General features: G+C 40.9%; 1 protein-coding gene across 4 annotated transcripts in view; it reads left to right on the top strand.

Moving 5' to 3' along the window:
- The window catches only part of CHRM2 (cholinergic receptor muscarinic 2), a 103964-nt gene extending 94653 nt beyond the window's left edge, over positions 1–9311 (top strand). For 3 of the 4 annotated variants that reach the window (XM_075051101.1, XM_075051100.1, XM_075051103.1), the window contains one exon: positions 7872–9311. In XM_075051101.1, coding sequence (XP_074907202.1) covers positions 7911–9311 — 1401 coding nt within the window. In that variant the 5' untranslated portion in view covers positions 7872–7910. Of the gene's footprint in view, positions 1–6971; positions 7083–7871 lie in introns of those variants that run through there. The other variant, XM_075051102.1, reaches the window with a different exon arrangement.
- Positions 9312–19803: the final 10492 nt, after the last annotated feature.

The following is a 19803-nucleotide window of genomic DNA, read 5'->3' as shown; positions in this document are numbered from 1 at the left end:
CAATGTACTAACACGATTTCCAACCAAGGGAAAAGGAAAGATTTTCTTTAACTTCAGTAAGAGTCCCTTTGGGCCCTCAGTATGTTAATATTCCTGTCACAGACACTACTGTGGCTGCAAAATCTCTGAGGAACAGTAAGAGTCTCCATGGGCTTATTCAGGGTCCCTAAAGGACCTCCATGACTTGGAGGGATTTGCAGAGATTCACTGAAATACCACAGCATCTTTGCTGCACTCATTGGCATGTTGAGGGGGATAATCAGCAGTTCTTTGAGAGACCCGCCCTGTACTGTACTGTAGTTCTCCATTATTATTTCATCACCAATATTACTTCAGGCTTTGGCAGAAAAAAAGTCATTTAAACCAGAAAAAAACAGAAATAGTGTGGGTTTGTGTTTTTCGTTTTGTTTTGGGTTTTTTTTTGTTTTCTTCTGGGTTTTAGGGGGTTTTTTTAGACCTACCTGTACCTGTTTTAAATAAGAGATGCATTTCTGTTATGCATTAACTCCAGGTATTCAGAACAAATTGTGAGCTGGTTTCAGCCAGCCTTCTGAACCCTCTCCTCTTTCACAAGCTTTGCCACTTGTCACCCAGGGACTTTGAGTAGCTCTCATAAGGTTTTTCTGTTTAATAGCACAGGCATGATAGCTGATATGAGGATAATGAAGTACTGTGCCTCCAATTCATGCTGGGCTGCAGAGGGAGTACTTACCTATCACGGCACTGTCCCTTCAGAGAATATATCCCGGAATCTAATGATCTTCAATTCAATCTTAACAGAAGCTTAAATAACTCTTCTGCTGCGGGAAATTTTCTTACGGCTGAGGATAAGTATAATTTTGGTCTGAGTTCTGCTATGAGTATTTTATCTGAAGTGCTTGTAGAAGGTAGTTATGGTCAGATAAAACTTGTCTTGTTGTGGTTGACTGGTGAGAGGAGCTTCAGTCAACTTCCAGCAACAGTGGTGTAGTGCAAGGAGGAAAAGAGAAGTGACTTACTGCAATCTGTCACTTTGATCTCCCTTTTCTAGCTAGCCTGTAACCTCTGCCAGTGGAAATCAGCATAGGCCCACTGATTAAATGTGAGTGTGGCATGAGCTAGCCCCTAGTTTTGTCACCTTTTGATGACACCAGCTGCTCTTCTGACCCGTTTACAACCTACTCTGAAACAACACTTTGAGTTGGATCATGCCCAAAGTGGTGAATAAATAATACTGGTGGCAGTGGATAAGCTCAGGCCTGAGCATGTGTGTCTGTGCAGCGGCTACCCCAGCCTAATTACACCTCAGTATTCAGACTGTTTGCTACAAGAATATCTAACTGTAATGTTTCAGGATTTCATCAAATTATATCTCTGCTCCTTAATTATAATAAAATGTAAAATGTGGGGCTCCTCCACTTGAGAGATTAAGTAAGTATCTAAATTTTCAACACATATTGAAGCCATCCTACTGCTGGAAATGACTGCTTTATGTGGTAGCTGCCTTTCTGTGCCTCTAGATGGAGATCCTGTCCATTTAACTCAACCCTCTAGAGAGAACTGTGGGATGATTCACTAAGAGTTCCATTTTGGTTTTCATACTCCATAGACCAAAAATTACTTTGTTCTCTGATTTCTGGGTTATAAAATCATTTTGATCTTATTAACCAGATTTCCACCACCCCCACACCCCCCTACCCCCTTCACAGCTTACCTGAAAAAAAGGGGAAAAAAAATGCCATTCTGCTCTAGCTTTCACAGCGAAAGTGTCCTGAAGTATTTACTTTGCTTGCAATGTAGTGGTGAAACCCTCTGCCTTTTCAATTGTCATTCTGCAAATTCCCTCCAGCATGTAAGCACCTCTGACAAGCTGAGGTGTGCAGTATGGCAGGTGGGACTCCGAAGGAATGACATGGACCGTTGTATTCAGTCACTTTTATCATATGGGCAACCATATTACATGTTTCCATGAGAGTGCGGAGGAAAGCCTTGCCATAACTTCACCAAGAGACTTGGTTGTTTGCTCTCTGGTTTGAGACCAAGGATTCTTTATATACAAACCTAGCAAGAATAAGGAGACACATGACTGAAAGTATTTCCACTAGTCCAGGAGGTAAAAATCCTTTTTTGTGGATCAGAACCAGTTAGATAAAACCAAGCCTATTAAGCATATTTTTCAGGTTTGCCCAATGCATTCAGATGCAGAAGTTAGCTTGTAATGATGTCAGCTGCCGAAGAGAGAATGCAAATTCTCTCTTGATTACACAGGTCCTGAAAAACAAAGACACATCTGCAGCCAAAACTATACTTACAGAAAGATAATAGATTAAGTGCCCTAGTACCACTGGGTGACTATCAGCATAACAATAGTGATAGTGACAACAGTAGTACCAGTATAGTAGAAATACATAATTATCCAGACCTTTGAGGAAAAACTGCTTCTTTTTTATTATTTCCTGAAATGAGAGAGACTCTTGGTTGTTTGGAGTTTTTTTTCTATACTGCCTATGCTTTTCCTTGTGCAATTTTGAATACAAACCAGCTGGGCTCATGGCACTATATTTACCAGTTTTAGACTGTAACAGCAGCAGCAAACAAGATGTAGTTAATAGCTGTGCAAATTCTCAGACCCTAACAATAGCACTGAGGCAGCAATGTTGATGCCAGCACTGCCACCTACTTGTGTACAGTTCCCTGCTGTTTTGGGGGGACTATTTTTATTTTTGCTTTATTTCAATTGTTGTTAGTGGCACAATGTTAGTTTGCTTTTGTTAATGCTCTACGACTCTGATCTACTTGTTGTTTCAAGAAATGTGCAGAAATTGTTTATTTTGCTCTTAGGTACCCTTCCTGATGAGATGGGGAAAAGTAGATCCAGACAGGTCCATAGAATATCTTTTTTTGTAGGACACATGTTGATTGAGAAAAACAAAAGTGCATGAAAATAAGAATGGACCACACCGAGGCAGTAACACTTTGCAAAGAGATTTCTGGTTTCAAATGGATTGCAGACGATAACCCATGTGGTGAAGATTTTAGTCTTCCGGTATTTGGGAATTTTCTGAAATGTATTTTTTACCAAAAGCCCAGACTAAATCTATAATCGCTCTTAAAGTCTGTAATAACTTCTGACTAACATGCCTAGTATATTTGTCACGGGCTTACGGGTTTTGTTTCTTTTTTTTTTTTTTTTTAATACTGTGGCTTTAAAAGATGCCAGGAAGGAATTTAGAATCAAAACCAATGCAGTTCAGGATCAAAATCAGTTCAGGAAAAAAAGGAAAAAAATCTATTATTGCTACAGCAAAAATCGAATCCATTTTACATAGGTTTGGACTAGAGAGGAACTAGATCAAAGAGGAGATGTTAAAAAGTATATTTTACTTTTGTTTGAGAGTTGAATGCTGGAAAGTACTCAGACTAGCAATGCACATAGGTTCCCGGGTAATCCCATTTAAATCACAAATAAAACTTTCAGGTACAGATTGTTTGTTTCCTCTTTCATGTCTTGACCTTTATATGGTTTCAGAGGATTCAAAGAAACCATTAAATCCTTACCATATTTAACTTGGCAATACGCACAATACAGAGGAAGAATTTGTCTAACAAACTTTGACAGGCATGGCATATCAGCCATTTTTTTCAGTATACACAACATTTCTGTAGTCTCTTTTGTGACAGATTTTGGAGATATATTCTAAATTTAAACTTACAATGATTGCTACAAGGCTCATCTGCACCAAAGGGATGTGATCCTATCAGGGCAAGTAGAAAGCAGAGTCAGCAGGATGCAATACCTAAGCATCTTCTGTTTGAGGCTCATGATCCTAAGGGTGACAGGCAGTCCTTGTCCCTTCTCCTTGCCCTCCTGTTTCTGCAGGCCTCCTCCTCAGGGTCTGCAACGGAATAGGATGAATACCTTCAATTAGCACCATTTTGCTTCCTCACACTCACCGCGATTCCCTTTTACAATGAACCAGTTTACAGACTTCACCCATCAGACCTCTGTTTAGCTTTTCCAAGCGACTGCTAGGGAGGTAAATGAAGGAAAGCGAAGCAGACCACGGCTGCCAGCATGCTCTGTGAAGGTTTACTCCAGCCTGTGCCAGCCCGGACTATGTTTCTCCTTGCAAGTGGTAACGGGGGTCCAGGTCAACCCACCTGTGCCCTGCTTCTGTCTGACTACTACTCACTGCAAAAAGACCTGGCATCACACCAGGTGAAAAGTGCACGTACCATGTAGCCCATTCTGCCCCAAACCCTTGTCTAGTCAAAGAAGGGAAGGGAATGATTTTCAGCACTATGAATTCTTTAGAGGGGAGAAACTACTGCACTGGAAATGTTTCCCAGTGACATATTAAATATCAAACAATGAATTATTTTATATGTGGATTTCTTGGCTTTGGACATTGTCCATGCAGTGATTATGAAGTTTGCGTTCCACAAAGTCATATAGATTTTAAAATATTTTTCAGAAAATGAACTTGGTTGGTTTTCAGGTCACAGGTGAAATTTCTTGCCTTTTCTGGGTACTCCCTGTTGAGCAAGAATGCACTTAGTATAGAAGGATAAATTATGGTAGCCCACAGGAGTCAGTGGCATATTGTGCAACTCACACCCATGGGCTTGCAGAGGAGAGCTCTGTTTGTTCAAGAATAAGATCTGGTACTACTCATAACGGGATGTCATATTACCTTAAAATGCCTCTGCCCTGTAGGTCTGTCCAATAAATACCAGCTGTTCCCATAACAACTGCCCCTCCAGCAGGAGAGACGGGCTCCGTGGCACAACAAAACCAGTAGTCCACAGTTAGTCCTGTACCAAGACAGCAAGCGGCCACGATAAGAAACAGAAACCTCACTACCAGCCTGATTCAAACCCTACTGGGGCCAACAGGAAAGAGTCCAGCACATTCCCAGGGGTCTCGGGTCAGGAAACGTGCATACTCCTGTCTCTGCTCATATAATGGTAGCTCTGTCACCGCCCATGATACATGTTGGTTGAAATCAAATGTTTCACCAGCCCTATACCTTCTCGTCAACACACTCAGCAAAACATGGTTCACTTTACAATCATGTTGATGCAAGCAAAGGAAGATTTTACTGGAGTAAGTGATAGCAGGTATGTTTCTCCATACCTAAGCAAGCCGTAACAGTCACGGTAATTTGCAGTCCAGACCTACCACCCTTCTCATGGCAGGAAAGTTTTGTGCAGAGAGACATCACTGGGAAAGGGACTCCTCGGCTTTGCTTCCATTCAAAAGAACACAGTGAAACCCTCTTCCTAACAAGTAAAATTAGCTTTTAGCTTTCATCCAGCTCCTTGCATCCCAGATAATAAAATCAGGGCAATTTATACTGAATTACCAATACTTCCACTGGAAGTGGGTAAAAAAATCAGCTGAAAAGACTTAGGAATAAAGTTAGCTGGGAGACAGTAATTCGGTTTCACAACAGTTTTCAAGGTTTTAAAATGATTTTTCGTTCTTCAGTGGAATGAAAACAAACCTCTGAACATTTTGTCTAAATGAAATTGTAGAGAAATACTTGTTTTCTTACCATAAAGCACAATTTTTTTCAGCTCTGATCCTCTCTCACTCTCTTCCCTTCTTGCTCCCCCTCTCACTCGCTGTCACCAGAGGTAGCTGCAGAGCCCTGGATCACAAACTCTTGTCAGCTGAATTTTTTTTAAATCAATACATCTCTGTGAGTTATTCTGTCTTTTGATAAAAAATGCATTCTGCTAAGAATGTTCATAAACAGCTCTGCTTGGGAGAAGTTCTTAGCTCATCCCAAAAAATTGGTATCTTACATATCTAACTGGATAGCCAGCTGCTCAGCTGTGAGGTTTTGGGTGAAAAGCACACAATTGCTGAAATGACAGCCCTATATGTTAAAGATGTCTGGGCTATTCTCCTGTATATTTTTTGCACAGAGTATAAATTTTGTTATATTCCACCCAGCCTATTTTTACTGTACAAAGCACATACTTAATTAAAGCACTCGTCCTCACAGTTTTATTTTCTTGAACCTGATCCCAAGGATTTTAGGGGTGTACCTGTGAATAGAGAGTAGGAAAAAAATGTCTGTCTAGCCTTATGTTCCTCTATTTATTCGTGTGTTCTCTTCAACAAGGAATTGGCAAACAAATCTTAGCTGTTTTTTAAAGCAAAGGCAAATGCATGAGCCCCACCTTCTGCCAGTTGTATTTCTTCAAGTATAAATTACAAGATTACAAAGTTGCCTCAGACAGAAAACCTTTACCCTGGTATAGCACTTTGACTTTTCCACAGAGACAGACTTGCTTATTTTTCTTAGAGGTCAGACGGGTTTTTGTTGTTGTGCTGACATTTTGCATCATCTTCTTCCTTTTGCATCTGAAAGAAAATATGCAGTGCTGAAATGACAGTGAAAATGCATTGCTCCATTTAAGTAAAAGTGACATGGATTGTATATGTCTGTGCATCAGCAGGTTAGTTACAGGGGCCAGAGGAGGATTCCTTAATCGCTGCTGTACAGAGGAGCCAAACATAACTGATCTTTTTGTCTTCCTTTGACCACACCACCACTTTCAGAAACTCTGTCTTAAAAAAGTGATGCCTTATGGGTGGGGAAAAAAAGAAGAATATTCCAATTAGAAACAACCTAACTTCTCTGTCACATCTGGCCTTCATGCCTCAATAATCCCTTAAGCACAGCTCATAAATAATGAGCACTTGGAGACTGGCTGTACAATTCCAGTGCATTCTATTGACTTCCAGGGGATGCACAAAAGGATAGGACATATCCTGAAGGCAAAAGCATGTGCTGTTTTCTTGGTCTTCTATCAAATGTATATTGCTAGTAGTTTAATTACTATTTATTGACTACTGCCGGTAGGCTATCCAGGGCACAAAAAGAATTGCTGTGTATAAACAGAACTGATTTTTATCTGTTTCTTTCTTTATCATTACCCTGCTATCCATTTCAGACCTTTTGTCGCAGCTTATGTGATACAGATTAAAAATACTGTGATTTGAAAAAAATGAGAAAAATACAAGCAAGCAAGCATCAAGAGAGAACCTCATCACATTAAAAAAATCAACCAAACAACTTTTTTTCCAGGTACAAATAGTCAAAACGATGTAAAAAATAACTTTAATCTCACTGAAATGGAAAAAATAAAAATAAACATTGCACACATCTAACTAGATAGCCAGATGCTCAACTGAGGTGAGTTTACTAATTCTATTGACTTCAAGAGACCTACGCTTCTTCTGTTTATTGGCAAACCAATAACTTTAGTTTGATGCAGTGCCAAAATCTTTGCAAGTGTTGACAGAAAAGATAACTGCAGTATAAGAAAATGAGAGGGAGACATGACACAAAGTTGTTTCATACACCTCACAGAAGCATACCCAGGTGGAACATGAAGGAAAAACAGAAAGATACGTCACCTTTGTGTGATCTGGCTCCTGGTAAATCACATCTTCACCTAGGGTTATAAGAATGGTATACCCTTAGGACTGGACTCTTTTATTTGGAATAGGGTTTGAAATGAGCAAAAAGTGAACTATTTTGTTGGTAGGAAAGAAATCAATACGCAGATCCGGTTCCAAAATTTTGAAGTTAATATTAGTTTTGTAACAGGACAAGGAGAAAAATGTTTCTGAGAAGTTAAAAATCTAGATCTAGATTCAAATGTTGTGTCTTTGTCACATATTTAGAGGTATCCTATCCGTATGTTATTCCTAAGGGGATATTATATGTTGTAAGGTGTTTTCATTAGCCAAAGCTGACTGGTCCTTCTGCACACATCTTCTACCTTTCCAAGTAGTTTTTCTGGGATCCATTTCCTAAAGGCAAAGGGACTAATTTCATGACGGTATCTGTTTTGTTTTCTTTCCTCTGCAGGCTTAAGTGATAACTGGGTATCTTGTTAGGAGAACAGAAATGAATAACTCAACATACATAAACTCCTCCACTGAAAATGTGATGGCTTTGGAGAGCCCCTATAAGACTGTTGAGGTGGTCTTCATTGTCCTGGTAGCAGGGTCTCTCAGTCTAGTCACCATAATTGGGAACATCCTGGTCATGGTGTCAATCAAAGTCAACAGGCACCTACAGACTGTCAACAACTATTTCCTCTTCAGCCTGGCCTGCGCTGACTTGATCATCGGCATCTTTTCAATGAACCTCTACACCCTCTACACTGTGATAGGCTACTGGCCCTTAGGGCCTGTGGTGTGCGACCTCTGGCTGGCTCTAGACTATGTGGTCAGCAACGCCTCTGTAATGAACCTCCTCATTATCAGCTTCGACAGATACTTTTGTGTCACCAAGCCTCTGACGTACCCTGTAAAGAGGACCACTAAGATGGCAGGCATGATGATCGCAGCTGCGTGGGTGCTGTCCTTCATCCTGTGGGCCCCTGCAATTCTCTTCTGGCAGTTCATTGTGGGAGGAAGGACTGTCCCAGACGGGGATTGCTACATCCAGTTTTTTTCCAACGCTGCCGTCACTTTTGGCACTGCCATTGCAGCCTTCTATTTGCCTGTTATCATCATGACTGTCCTTTACTGGCAAATCTCTCGAGCCAGTAAGAGTCGGATAAAGAAAGGGAAAAAGGAAGCTGCCCAAAACCAAGATACAGTTTCCCCCAGCCTTGTCCAAGGTAAAATAGTGAAACCAAACAATAACAACATCCCAACCAGTGGGGATGGGTTGGAGCACAGCAAAATTCAGAATGGAAAAACGACCGGAGAGACTGTGACGGAGAACTGCGTTCAAGGGGAGGAGAAGGAGAGCTCCAACGACTCCACCTCTGTCAGCGTGGTTGCTTCCAACGTGAAAGAGGATGAAGCTGCCAAAGATGCCAGCCAGGCTTCTGCCTCCCAAGACCATCTCAAAGTGGAGAACTCCAAGCTGACATGCATCAGGATAGTCACCAAGTCCCAAAAGGGTGACTGCTGTGCCCCTACCAACACTACTGTGGAGATTGTAGGCACCAACGGGGAGGAGAAGCAGAATAGTGTAGCCCGGAAAATCGTCAAGATGACAAAGCAGCCAGCCAAAAAGAAACCACCTCCTTCTAGAGAGAAAAAAGTGACAAGGACTATTTTGGCCATCCTCCTGGCCTTCATCATCACCTGGACCCCATACAACGTGATGGTGCTCATCAACAGCTTCTGCACATCCTGCATCCCTGGCACTGTATGGACCATAGGTTATTGGCTCTGTTATATCAACAGCACCATCAACCCTGCCTGTTATGCACTCTGCAATGCTACTTTCAAGAAGACCTTTAAGCACCTTCTTATGTGTCATTACAAGAATATAGGAGCTACAAGGTAAAAATAATAATAATAACAATAATAATGGAAAGGGTGAAGAAGTTCTAAATTAAATTTAAAAAAAAAAAACCAAACCCCAATGCCATAGCACTTTATGCTCTTCTATGGAATGTGCAATCCAGGATGTTAGTGAAAATACTGACATGAGGCATCAGCTCCACCCCTGAGAACTACACTTAAAAACATTTTTTTAATTATTGAAAATAAATCTTGAGGACATGGGTATGTTTGAGGAATTATTCAAGTATGTGGACTGGAGGCACAGTTCCTTGCTTTCTGAGAGTATCCTGCAGAAGGGCTTTAGAGTCTACGATTTTTTGTGATTCTGTGTAAAATACTTGTTCTTTTTTTTTTTTCTTTTTTTTTTTCTGTGTCTGTTTAATATGTCTTCATCTAGGAAAAAAAAAAAAGGAAATTTTAACAACAGCTCTGTGGAAGAGGCATAGTTGTTTGGAAGATCCCTACATAATCCAAATGAATCATGGTAGAAGGTTTCTAAAGCTCAAAGTTGTCTAAAGTTATTTTTTGTCACTGTCATGTAAGAACCTTGATGTTACGTAAATCATGATGAAAGATATTTTATGTTGTTTATGACACTACCATTTCCAAAACTGCATCAGTTCTGAAAGTGTACTTATGCTCAACACGTAACCATTGCCTAAACTGTCTGTCATTCAAAGTCTGCTTCTTGCCCCTTCTAGGGGCTTTTGTTCCGTGATTCCTTCATCACATCAAGATTAAAGTGAAAAAAAGCGGTCTTTTCCAGATTGCTACATCCCAAGACTATTTCAGCATCCATGTAAACCAAAGCTTTTGAGACAATTTTGTTCACTTTATTTGTCGTATAACATCCACCTGTGGATTTGTCTTTTACCTCCATCAGCCTTTTCTTCCTTTTTGTACCTTACTTGTCCAGGGCACGAAGACTGAATATCAAAAGAAGTTGTAAATTCAAAGGTCTCATCCAGTCAGCCACCATGGTGGCCAAACAAAGGGCCTCAGCTGAACGATAGAAACAAGGTTATTACTAGGAAAATGGAAGTTACATCCTTTCAAAGTTGGATGTACAGTTGAAGAGGTATGCTGAGGCTCTGTAGAATGAATAGTTAATATTAGATGACTCTGCTCTTGACCAGTCAAAAGTCACACTCATTTATTGAGGAAAAGAATAAGATGGACTGACGTGCCCACATGGATCAAGCTCTGCCTAAGTCCTTAGTGTGAAACCAAGGTCCTTCCTAGGTGTATCCTGGACAAGATGTTTACTTTGTGGAAAAGCTATTGGCTACATTGCCTTTTGTACCAGCTGGGAGCAATATTTTCACTGTAAGCCAAGGGATAACGCTAATAAAAAGGCAGAGAAGAAAACAGTGATTACACAAAACCAGATACTGAAATAGTCTGGCTGGGGGGCTGGCAGGGGTAAAGTTCAAATATTATCTGCTACTCCACACCAGCTCAAATTCAGATTCTTTCTGCCTGGCAAAGAATTTACTATTTCAATATTTGATATTTATTGTAGCACAACTGAGCACTGTGTGGATAGAGCAAAGTGTATCAGATTACTGAAAACAGCAATTGTCTGTGAGTTATGCATATTCTAGTTACCTCCTTCTTAGTAACTCTAACTTCCAGGCACTAGTGAAGGTACACATGCAGATTTTGTTACCCAAAAAAGTAGTTTGCTGCATAGACAGTGTCCTGACAGACTGTCTTCTGCAGTGAAAGCCACCTACCAAATAGGACACCAAATCATTCTGTTATTTCATGCTACCACATTAGAGTCTTCCAAAATGCACTTCAAAATAGCAGCCTTCAAGATTACGGGGAAATTAATCTTGCAGACTTAAGTTTTACATTTGACAAGCTCATTAGAACACAGTGTCAAAGCACTTTGGCAATATGACAATTTTCATGTTTCGAAGTACAAGTTCCTAGCAGAAAGTGAAAATGAGGAGGATTAAACTGCAGTAAATTAAGGCCACATTAAACTCAGGATTAATGTGTCTTAATATGCATTCATTGATTTTATACCGCTAGTGATTTCATCCTAATATATCTAAGTGTCTCCATGCAGCCAAGGATCTAATTTTGCAACCCTCACTCACCTTCAATCATATTTACTATCACTATTTTCATCTTCCTGCTTGTAAGGAAGAATTACTCAATGATAAGACTTGTAAAAGTGAGTGCTGCTTGTCTTTCAAAACTACATTCACTAAGCTTATCTTGACAGATCAAGGGAAAGACTTACATGATCATTTCTAGGTCATTCATTCTCTTATAGTATTAAAAAATCCATATAAAAACCAAAGATAAAGTGAAATCCATTCATTTTCTAATCTTACTTCTTTAGAAAAGTTTCATAAAAGAAACACACCTGCTTCTTTCTTTCAGCAAGTGCTGTGGGTATCAATAGTGCAGGTACTCAAATTGAGAAATAATGGTTTGTATATTCTTACTTGATCTTTTAACTCCAGTTTTCCTGGAGTTTTGCAGGTGTGCAAATCCTTTATTCTGACCTTTGAAGCTGTCACTTGTTCATAAATTATGAATCCGTCTAACAGTTAAGGACATTTCTACAGGTTAAGAAGTGCAAGATATAGATTATAATTATACTTTTCATTGTGTGTTGTGATGACACTCAAAATACCATGCAGAAAAAAAATATTTTGGTGGCAGCATTCATGAAACAAACAAAAAAGGAAAACCTTCAGTTTGAAGCTTTCTAGCACTTTTCCCTAACACCACCCCCCACTCTGATCCTAAAGGACAGGATATTTTGGGTTGTGTTGTAGTATTTTAAAATGCTTGCAGGACACACACTCCTGTATGTTTCCACCTTGTACAGTTCAATGAAAAAAATATTTCCATGGTACATCCACATTCGTAGCCAATTAAACAATGTAAAAAATAGATGACATAATGCACCTATGCACGTACACACACAGGCATGCAAACACACACCCCAACATGGTTTATATACATGGAAAATAATCATCTAACATTCAAGATATTGCATGGGATTGTGTCTACGTTGCGCTCGGTGGGAGGTGCAGAGGCAACACTTACTCATGACACTGTCTACCTCCTCCCGAAGGCAGAGAGGAGGCAGAGCCTGCCCCGAGATACTGGGAACCTCTCGGGACTTCAGCTGGTTGTGGCTCAGTAAGACAAAAAGCGGGATAATCTTTCAGAGCCGCAAAATGATTTGTTCTTTTGAACATCTTTTGAGCTCTCATGTCTTTCCTTTGTGTCCCAAACCACGTTCACCAGGTTTCACTTCCCTTCTGAGTGATAGTTCTGCGAGATGTAGATGTCGGTCTTGAAGAGCAGCGTTCCCTGGGTACCTCCTCCGGCTTCCCCGGCTGCCACCCGCGCCCCGTCGCCCTCAAGGCCCCAGGCGGCCCTGCTGCTGGTGCTGCCACATCTTCACCTTGGGCTTGCCCAGAGGATCCCAGTGGCACGTCCACACCATGTGCTGCGCTGGCCACTTTTCATTTCACATGGAAACTGAGCAAACTGTGCAGGTGACTCATGAGAAGAAAAAACAAAAACAAACAAACAAACAAAAAACAACCAACAAAAACCTGCAGCTAGCACTTCTTGCCCTCTCCTTTTCTTCCTCAATTATTTCCAGAAACAGCCTAAAACTGAAAAGGCCCAACCAACCCTTGACAGTAACCCTGCCACAGCAGGATCTGTCATGGCAGCAGCCCATGGGGAGCGACTTGTTCTGCCACAGGCCAGCCCTACCTTTACTCTCCAGGGAGAGAACAACAGCCTGAAGATATGTCAATCCAACTGGCACCTTTTCTGAGTATTAAAGACATCTGTGGTGAAAGAAAGAAAGAAAGAGAGAGAGAGAGAGAAAGAAGAAAGCTGAAGTAAAGTTGAGAAATCTGTTTTCCAGTGAGGACAAAACCTAAAAACAATTTCTGTCAGCCTTCCTTCGATTTGGGATTTTCATTTGATTTACTAGGAAACATGAGGATCCATTCAGAAATAGCAAAGTGCTTGAACATTGCCTGATGAAAAATAGTCCAAAGGCAACAAACACATCTATATAGGTCAGATTGCTTTTTCTTTCGTTCTTTCTTTCTTTCTTTTTTCTTTCTTTCTTTCTGTCTGTCTTTCTTTTTTTGCCTCAGAAATGCTCATGGGGACAGGAGTGCTCAAATGGACCCCAGGGATCAGTTGTTTGGAATCCACAAAGCATGAAGGGGACAAAAGCAAGTGCTAAATCTATCAGCCCTCTGGTTTATATTTTTCTGGTGGAGGAAAACACATTGACAAGAGGAGGCGTCTTTAGTGAGTGTGGCTGTGGTGAGAACAGCCTGCACACCAGTGAGGAAACCTTTGGGGTGGCCCAGCTGCTCCTGGCCATCCCAGCTGGGCCAGGGGCAGGAGGGGATGGGCATTTTTTTCTTTGTTTCATCTCCTGATGGATTTGAATGTGTCCATGTGTCTTGCTTATAAGGTCTTGCTTATAAGCTCACTGTCCCCTTCCCCAGTTTTGACTGATTTTGATCCCTGTTCTTCATTCCTGTGGATGCAACAGCTGCCCCAGTGCTGCCTGGGGACACAGCTCCTGGTTTCTGCTGTGGTGCCGAGGTGGCACACTTTGAATTTTTCACCTCGACTGGCAGCACCTCTGCTTGCCGCTTCTTTTTTTACCCAAAACTGATCCTGGTACTGGCCTTGCAGGACCAAATAGGTAAAGCATCCTACAGTTATCCCGCTGCAAAGCTGAAGTGATGCAACTGGGGCGGAGGGGCAGGAAGAGTGCTGCTAATATTTGTTTTCCCTCCCTCCCCTTACAATACTTCCTAAAAGTCTTTTTTTTTTTTTTTTTTTTTTTTTCAGAAATCAGGGTGCTTCTTGTAAGAAGCTAAAATCTTAGGGAAGAAACTGCAGGAAAACAAACTCTGGTCCTGTGGGTGCGGGGTGTTTGCTAACAGGTAGTGGGCTTGGAGTCTAATAGCCTTTGATATTTTTAAAGATCTCATCCTAGATGGCTCTGTACTCCCAGCTGACAGCAGTGCAAGTGGTAGAAATTGAGAAGCTAAAAAGAAGTAAGCTTTTTTTCACCCCTGGGTCTACAATTGTTTTATAGAATATGTCTAGAGATACTTGCGTTGTGTTTTCTATACAGTAACACTTTTATTGTTCTTGTATATCATGAAAAGCTCTAGACTTTTAAGAAACTTTTTTTTTTTTTTTAATTTATAGAAAATCTTTCCTTGAAGGAAGCTGAGAGATGGTCCTTAATTTGCTGTGGCTTCTTTTCTCGTTTCTCTGCCTGTCCTTCCTCTTTTTTCACAGTCCTGAAAAAAAACCTTTCCTCCTTCCTCACTTTAACAAGTACATTGCCTGTGTTTGAGCTACAGGTGTGCAGTTTCTCTTGCCTTTTAGGCACTGTGAATGCTGGTATTCAAACTCATTAACTCCACCAAAATACTGCCTTCTTTAGCACCCAAATCCCCTTCCACTGCAGCCCGAACTACTGTATGGAGCGAGAAGTTCAATAAATCCTGTCTGCATGGGTTTTAAATTGGAAGTAAAAAAAACCCTTGCTGAAACAAAGCCAAATCAATTTTCTTCCCCAGTTTTGTCATCTCCATATTAGAAACAACAGTGGATAATGGCAAAGAGTGAATGTTCTTGTAATGGAATATCATGCAGCAATATGCATGGATTAATTTTATACCCTTGTTGTGGTTTAACCCCAGCCAGCAACTAAGCCCCACACAGCCCCTTGCTCACTCCCCCCCCTCCAGTGGGAGCAGGGAGAGAATTGGGAAAAAAAGCAAAACTCATGGGTTGAGACAAAGACAGTTTAATAGGACAGAAAGGAAGAAAATTATAATGATGATAATAATAAAATAACAATAATAAAAAGATTGGAATATACAAAACAAGTGATGCACAATGCAATTGCTCACCACTCACCAACAGATGCCCAGTTAGTTCCCCAGCAGCGATCCCCCTGGCCAACTCCTCCCAGTTTATATACTGGGCATGACATCACCTGGTCTGGAATACCCCTTTGGCCAGTTTGGGTCAGCTGTCCTGGCCGTGTCCCCTCCCAACTCCTTGTGCCCCTCCAGCCTTCTTGCTGGCTGGGCATGAGAAGCTCAAAAATCCTTGACTTAGTCTAAACACTACTTAGCAACAACTGAAGACATCAGTGTGTTATCAACATTCTTCTCATACTGAACCCAAAACATAACACTATACCAGCTACTAGAAAGAAAATTAACTCTGTCCCAGCTGAAACCAGGGCAGCCCTGTGCAATGGTAAGGCAGCCCTCCCTTCCCTTGAATCCCCTTTTATTCCTGTGCTTACTAGCAGTGTATTCACTGAGAAACCAAGCCTAAGAATGTAATTATAGCAAGGCTCAGCTGGACATGAATCATTTACCACAACCAATGCAATTATTTCTCCTGTATTTTACTTCCCTCCTTTTGCTATAGCATCTTTTGCTACATTGTGGAACTAGTGGGTTACACGAGTGCATCAGTCCTCCCAGGCCTCGTATTTCAGGATACTGGATAGACTTGTTATACACATTTCATTCCAGTATTGACCAAATAAAGGGAAACAAATTCTGGAGTCTTTTCACCTTCCAAAGGTCTGCATAACCTGAAAAGTGCCATTAGGTAACTACTCTTTTTCATCTTTTTATAGTGAATTTCTATTTTCTTTTTTTTTTCTTTTTTGACCATACTTGCCAAGAAGCACACAGAAACTGTTTCCTTTGAGATGCCTCAAAGTGCTCTGACTCTGAGAGAAGCAGCTGTGGGTGGTACATGAGGCAGTATGATCACTGATCTCGGTGGCTTTTGGAAGGAAGGATTTCACCGGGTGTTTAAACATTTGGACCGGCTCCCCTGAAAGCACTGAAGAAAGCACAGGGGGACAAGCTTGGCGTGCCCTAACTTGCGAAGGGACAGACAGGTCACGGTTGGATCGCTTTTCTGCTCCCCCCAGTTCATGTAGGCTGTGGGCAGGGGGGCAGATTTCTGCCCCCACTGGAGGCTCTGTCTCTACACCTCTACCCCAAAGGCAGCCCTTCTCTGAAGCACATCATGGTAGTAGTGGTAGTAATAATAATAAAAATACTGGTGAGAGTGCCATGGTTGCCAATAAACAGACCTTCTTACATCTTATCCCTTAATTCTGGTGCCACTTTGCAGAGGTTGTTGGTATCTTAGAGACTAGCAGTTTGTAAATACCTTTAGATAGTGTGTTTTAACATGACCAACACCATATCTTGACTGTGTAAAAAAATAAAACATTATGTGTAATACTATCCAGATAAGGTTATAATGTAAATATGTCTACAATGAATGTCCAATTACTCTTCAAGCTATATGTATGAGGAAGAACCTCACCTCCTCTTGAGACTTTTTTTAACTTAAGGTTATGGAAAACCTGTTATTCATTTATATAAAAAAACAACTGCATTCTTTTCTTCAAAAGAAAATACTACCACAAGAAAGAAGGGAATGCATTACATGTATGTGATATCCAAAATTGTATGGTAAAACTGGGAACTGAGGATCTCACAAGTTGGGGACTGGTCTATTTCTTGATGCCGTACATTTGATCTCATATAAATAAGATAAGCACAAGTTTATGGTTGGCTGTGTAAAGCTGACCCACTTGATTATATATACATTATAGATATATATTTATATATGCTGTATAGATATATACATATTATACACAACATTCATACAGTGAAAGCAAGTGAAAGTCATACTAACAGGGAATTTGGATGCAATGTTGTGCTCCATTTGGAAGAAAAACATCTGTGTTATTCAGCAACATTCAAACATATTATGCAGGATAAAGGAAGAAGGTGTTTCACCAAAATAACTCGTGAAGGACTGAGATGATGAAGGTTTAAAATATCTTGAAGACACAACTAAAATTACATGCAATATATGTGTATGTACTTCTGCTGAGTTGTATTCCTAGTTAAAACATTGCATTAAACAGCAAATTATAACAATAATAAAAATGTTTTTGTATGTGGTAACTCTGTTTATTTTTCTCTTTTTACTAGCGAACTACCCTGTGAAATGTGAAACTGGGATAATAAATGGAGAAAAATAGTTTCCCTGCAGTAGCCACAGGCCTCTGAGGCTGACTGTAGTAATTAAGAGAAAAATTCTAACTTTTTTTTCCCTGGCCTTTTTGGCAAGTGTGAAGTTCAAGAGAGGTCTGGAGTACCACTTTACTCATCCTTGTCTTGTCCACATCTCTGTTCTTCCCTCAGTTCACCTCCTCCACTGACTCTGCTTCAGAAGATATTGCCTTTAACTGCAAGGTCCCTTCAGCAATCTGATGAGGGCCTCCAGTAAGACATTCCTCCATGTATTTCTGTCATCCAAATGTTAAAAGGGAATAGGTAAGTGTCATGGTTTAACCCCAGCCAGGAGCTAAGCTGTCAGTCACACAGTTGTCCCGGCTGTGTCCCCTCCAACTCCTTGTGCCCCCCCAGCCTCCTCGCTGGTGGGGGGAGGAGCAGAACAGCCCTTGGCTCTGGGTGAGCACTGCTCAGCAGGAACAAAAACATCCCTGTGTTATCAACATAGTTTGCAGCATAAATCCCAAACACAGCCCCATATTAGCTCCTGTGAAGAAAATTAACTCTATCCCAGCCAAAACCAGCACAGTAAGACTCTTTTGTAGCCATCCTGCTATACCAAAGTAGAAGAAATTTTTAGGTAATTATGGGGGGAGATGGCACTGCTAACAACCAAATATGGCACCACTAACAACCAAATGTATTTTGAGCTCCCTTTGCCTTTTGCATGCAAACGTAGCTTCATGGGATACTGAGAAAGCATCTGAGAGGAGGAATAAAGAGCATAGTTCCTCAGGGTCTCAGGATACTGTCTCATCCCCACTTCAAGAGCAGACAGGGCTCAGATGCAGCAGAAGAAGCCAGTGGTAGTGACTGGGGACCATCCCTGGCCAGGTAAATCTGGTTTTTGGTGCACAGTCAGGCTAGCAATTTGAGCAGTGGATGAAGAGTGGGTCTCTTGGGCATAGTGGGTGCATAAGCTCTGTCAAGATCAGGATACTTCACCCCAGCCATTCCAGAGTGGAAAGAAGTAATTTTAATAAGGTGGTCTTTACTGACTTCTTCTTTCTAAATTTTTCCTTTGTTAATATTTGAGGATTTTCACTGTTTCCACTTTTCAGGACTTTACACCTATCTTTATCCTCTCTGTCTAAGATTTCCCACCACTGCCATTTGCTCTGTTGTTTCTTTAGTCCAAGCTCACTTTCAGCCATTTTACCATGTTCCTGTCCATAAGCTTTCCACAATGAAAGCCAGAAAAGTCATCTGCCTTTTTCTCAAAACAATCAGATAAATTTATTTGTTTTAATATATTCCTCTGTTTGCCCTGTATTTAAGTCCCTTGCACTCTGCAAAGCATATACTCTACTGACAGGTTGTAAGGTGGGAAAATACAATCACATCTCTTTTACAGGTAGATCCTGACGGTCAAAAAAAACAGTTGCCAAGATCACAATAGAGACACAAATAAGTACCTGAATTCTGTTCTCCCAAGCCACAGTCTACTTATTTCTGATTTATTTCTTCCCTTCAAAGAACAGATTACCGCTTTCAGGCCCTGGTATGCTAACCATCACATCATAGACCATATGCATAACTTAAATTGTTGGTATACCACTACAGTCCAATTGATTCTCTCACACATGCTATACCACCCTATAATTGCCAACATATGGTTTCAGAGGGGCCTCAAGATGCCGATGGTGAGAGTTTTAACAGATGAAAGAGGTTTCTGCAAATATGAGGGTTAACTTCCAAATGGGTGGAGTTGCCAATCCTATTTGAAACACAGCATGGCAGGCCAAGACTTAATCCCGTGCTCTATGTGCTTTGGAAAGCAGAGTCCCAAAACCCCCTTTTTCCAGCATGCACTTTTTTTCATTTGTACATGTATTTAAGTTCACTTAACATTATAGAAAGCTTACAACTAAGGGTACTTGTAAATTCAGAGCACTGAAGCTAAACTTTTGTTTGTCTTCCCAGAGGAGGTTTAGGCACATTTCCCTGACCACACACATATTTTGAAAAATTTGTCACCAGAGTTGATGGCTCACAGGGAAAAAGGGACATGGCTGGTGCCAAACTACTCATGCCCCTGCCTAAGCCACTCACTAGGACTCACAGTTTCACCACTGGGCTGGGAACAAAGTTACCTTTTTCTTTAAAAGAGTAGAATCAGACTCAAGCACAATAAAATTTGCCACCTCAACCTCCACGTACAGCCAGTAATATTTACATTTAATGTAATATCTAATAATATTCTTCCTCTCCCCTCTGGAGAGACATTTTTAGACAATGTCTCCCAGACCAGAAGTGTCTTTATCAAGTGCTTCCCTCTGAGGGCTTTTATTAGCAGAAAAAAAATTGTAGAGTGTAACTACCTACTTCTCCCTG

Source organism: Buteo buteo, chromosome 19 (genome assembly GCF_964188355.1).
Source record: "Buteo buteo chromosome 19, bButBut1.hap1.1, whole genome shotgun sequence".
NCBI classification, from domain to species: Eukaryota; Metazoa; Chordata; class Aves; order Accipitriformes; family Accipitridae; genus Buteo; species Buteo buteo.
Note: the sequence above shows the minus strand (reverse complement) of the source record. Positions and strands in the feature narration are given on the sequence as shown.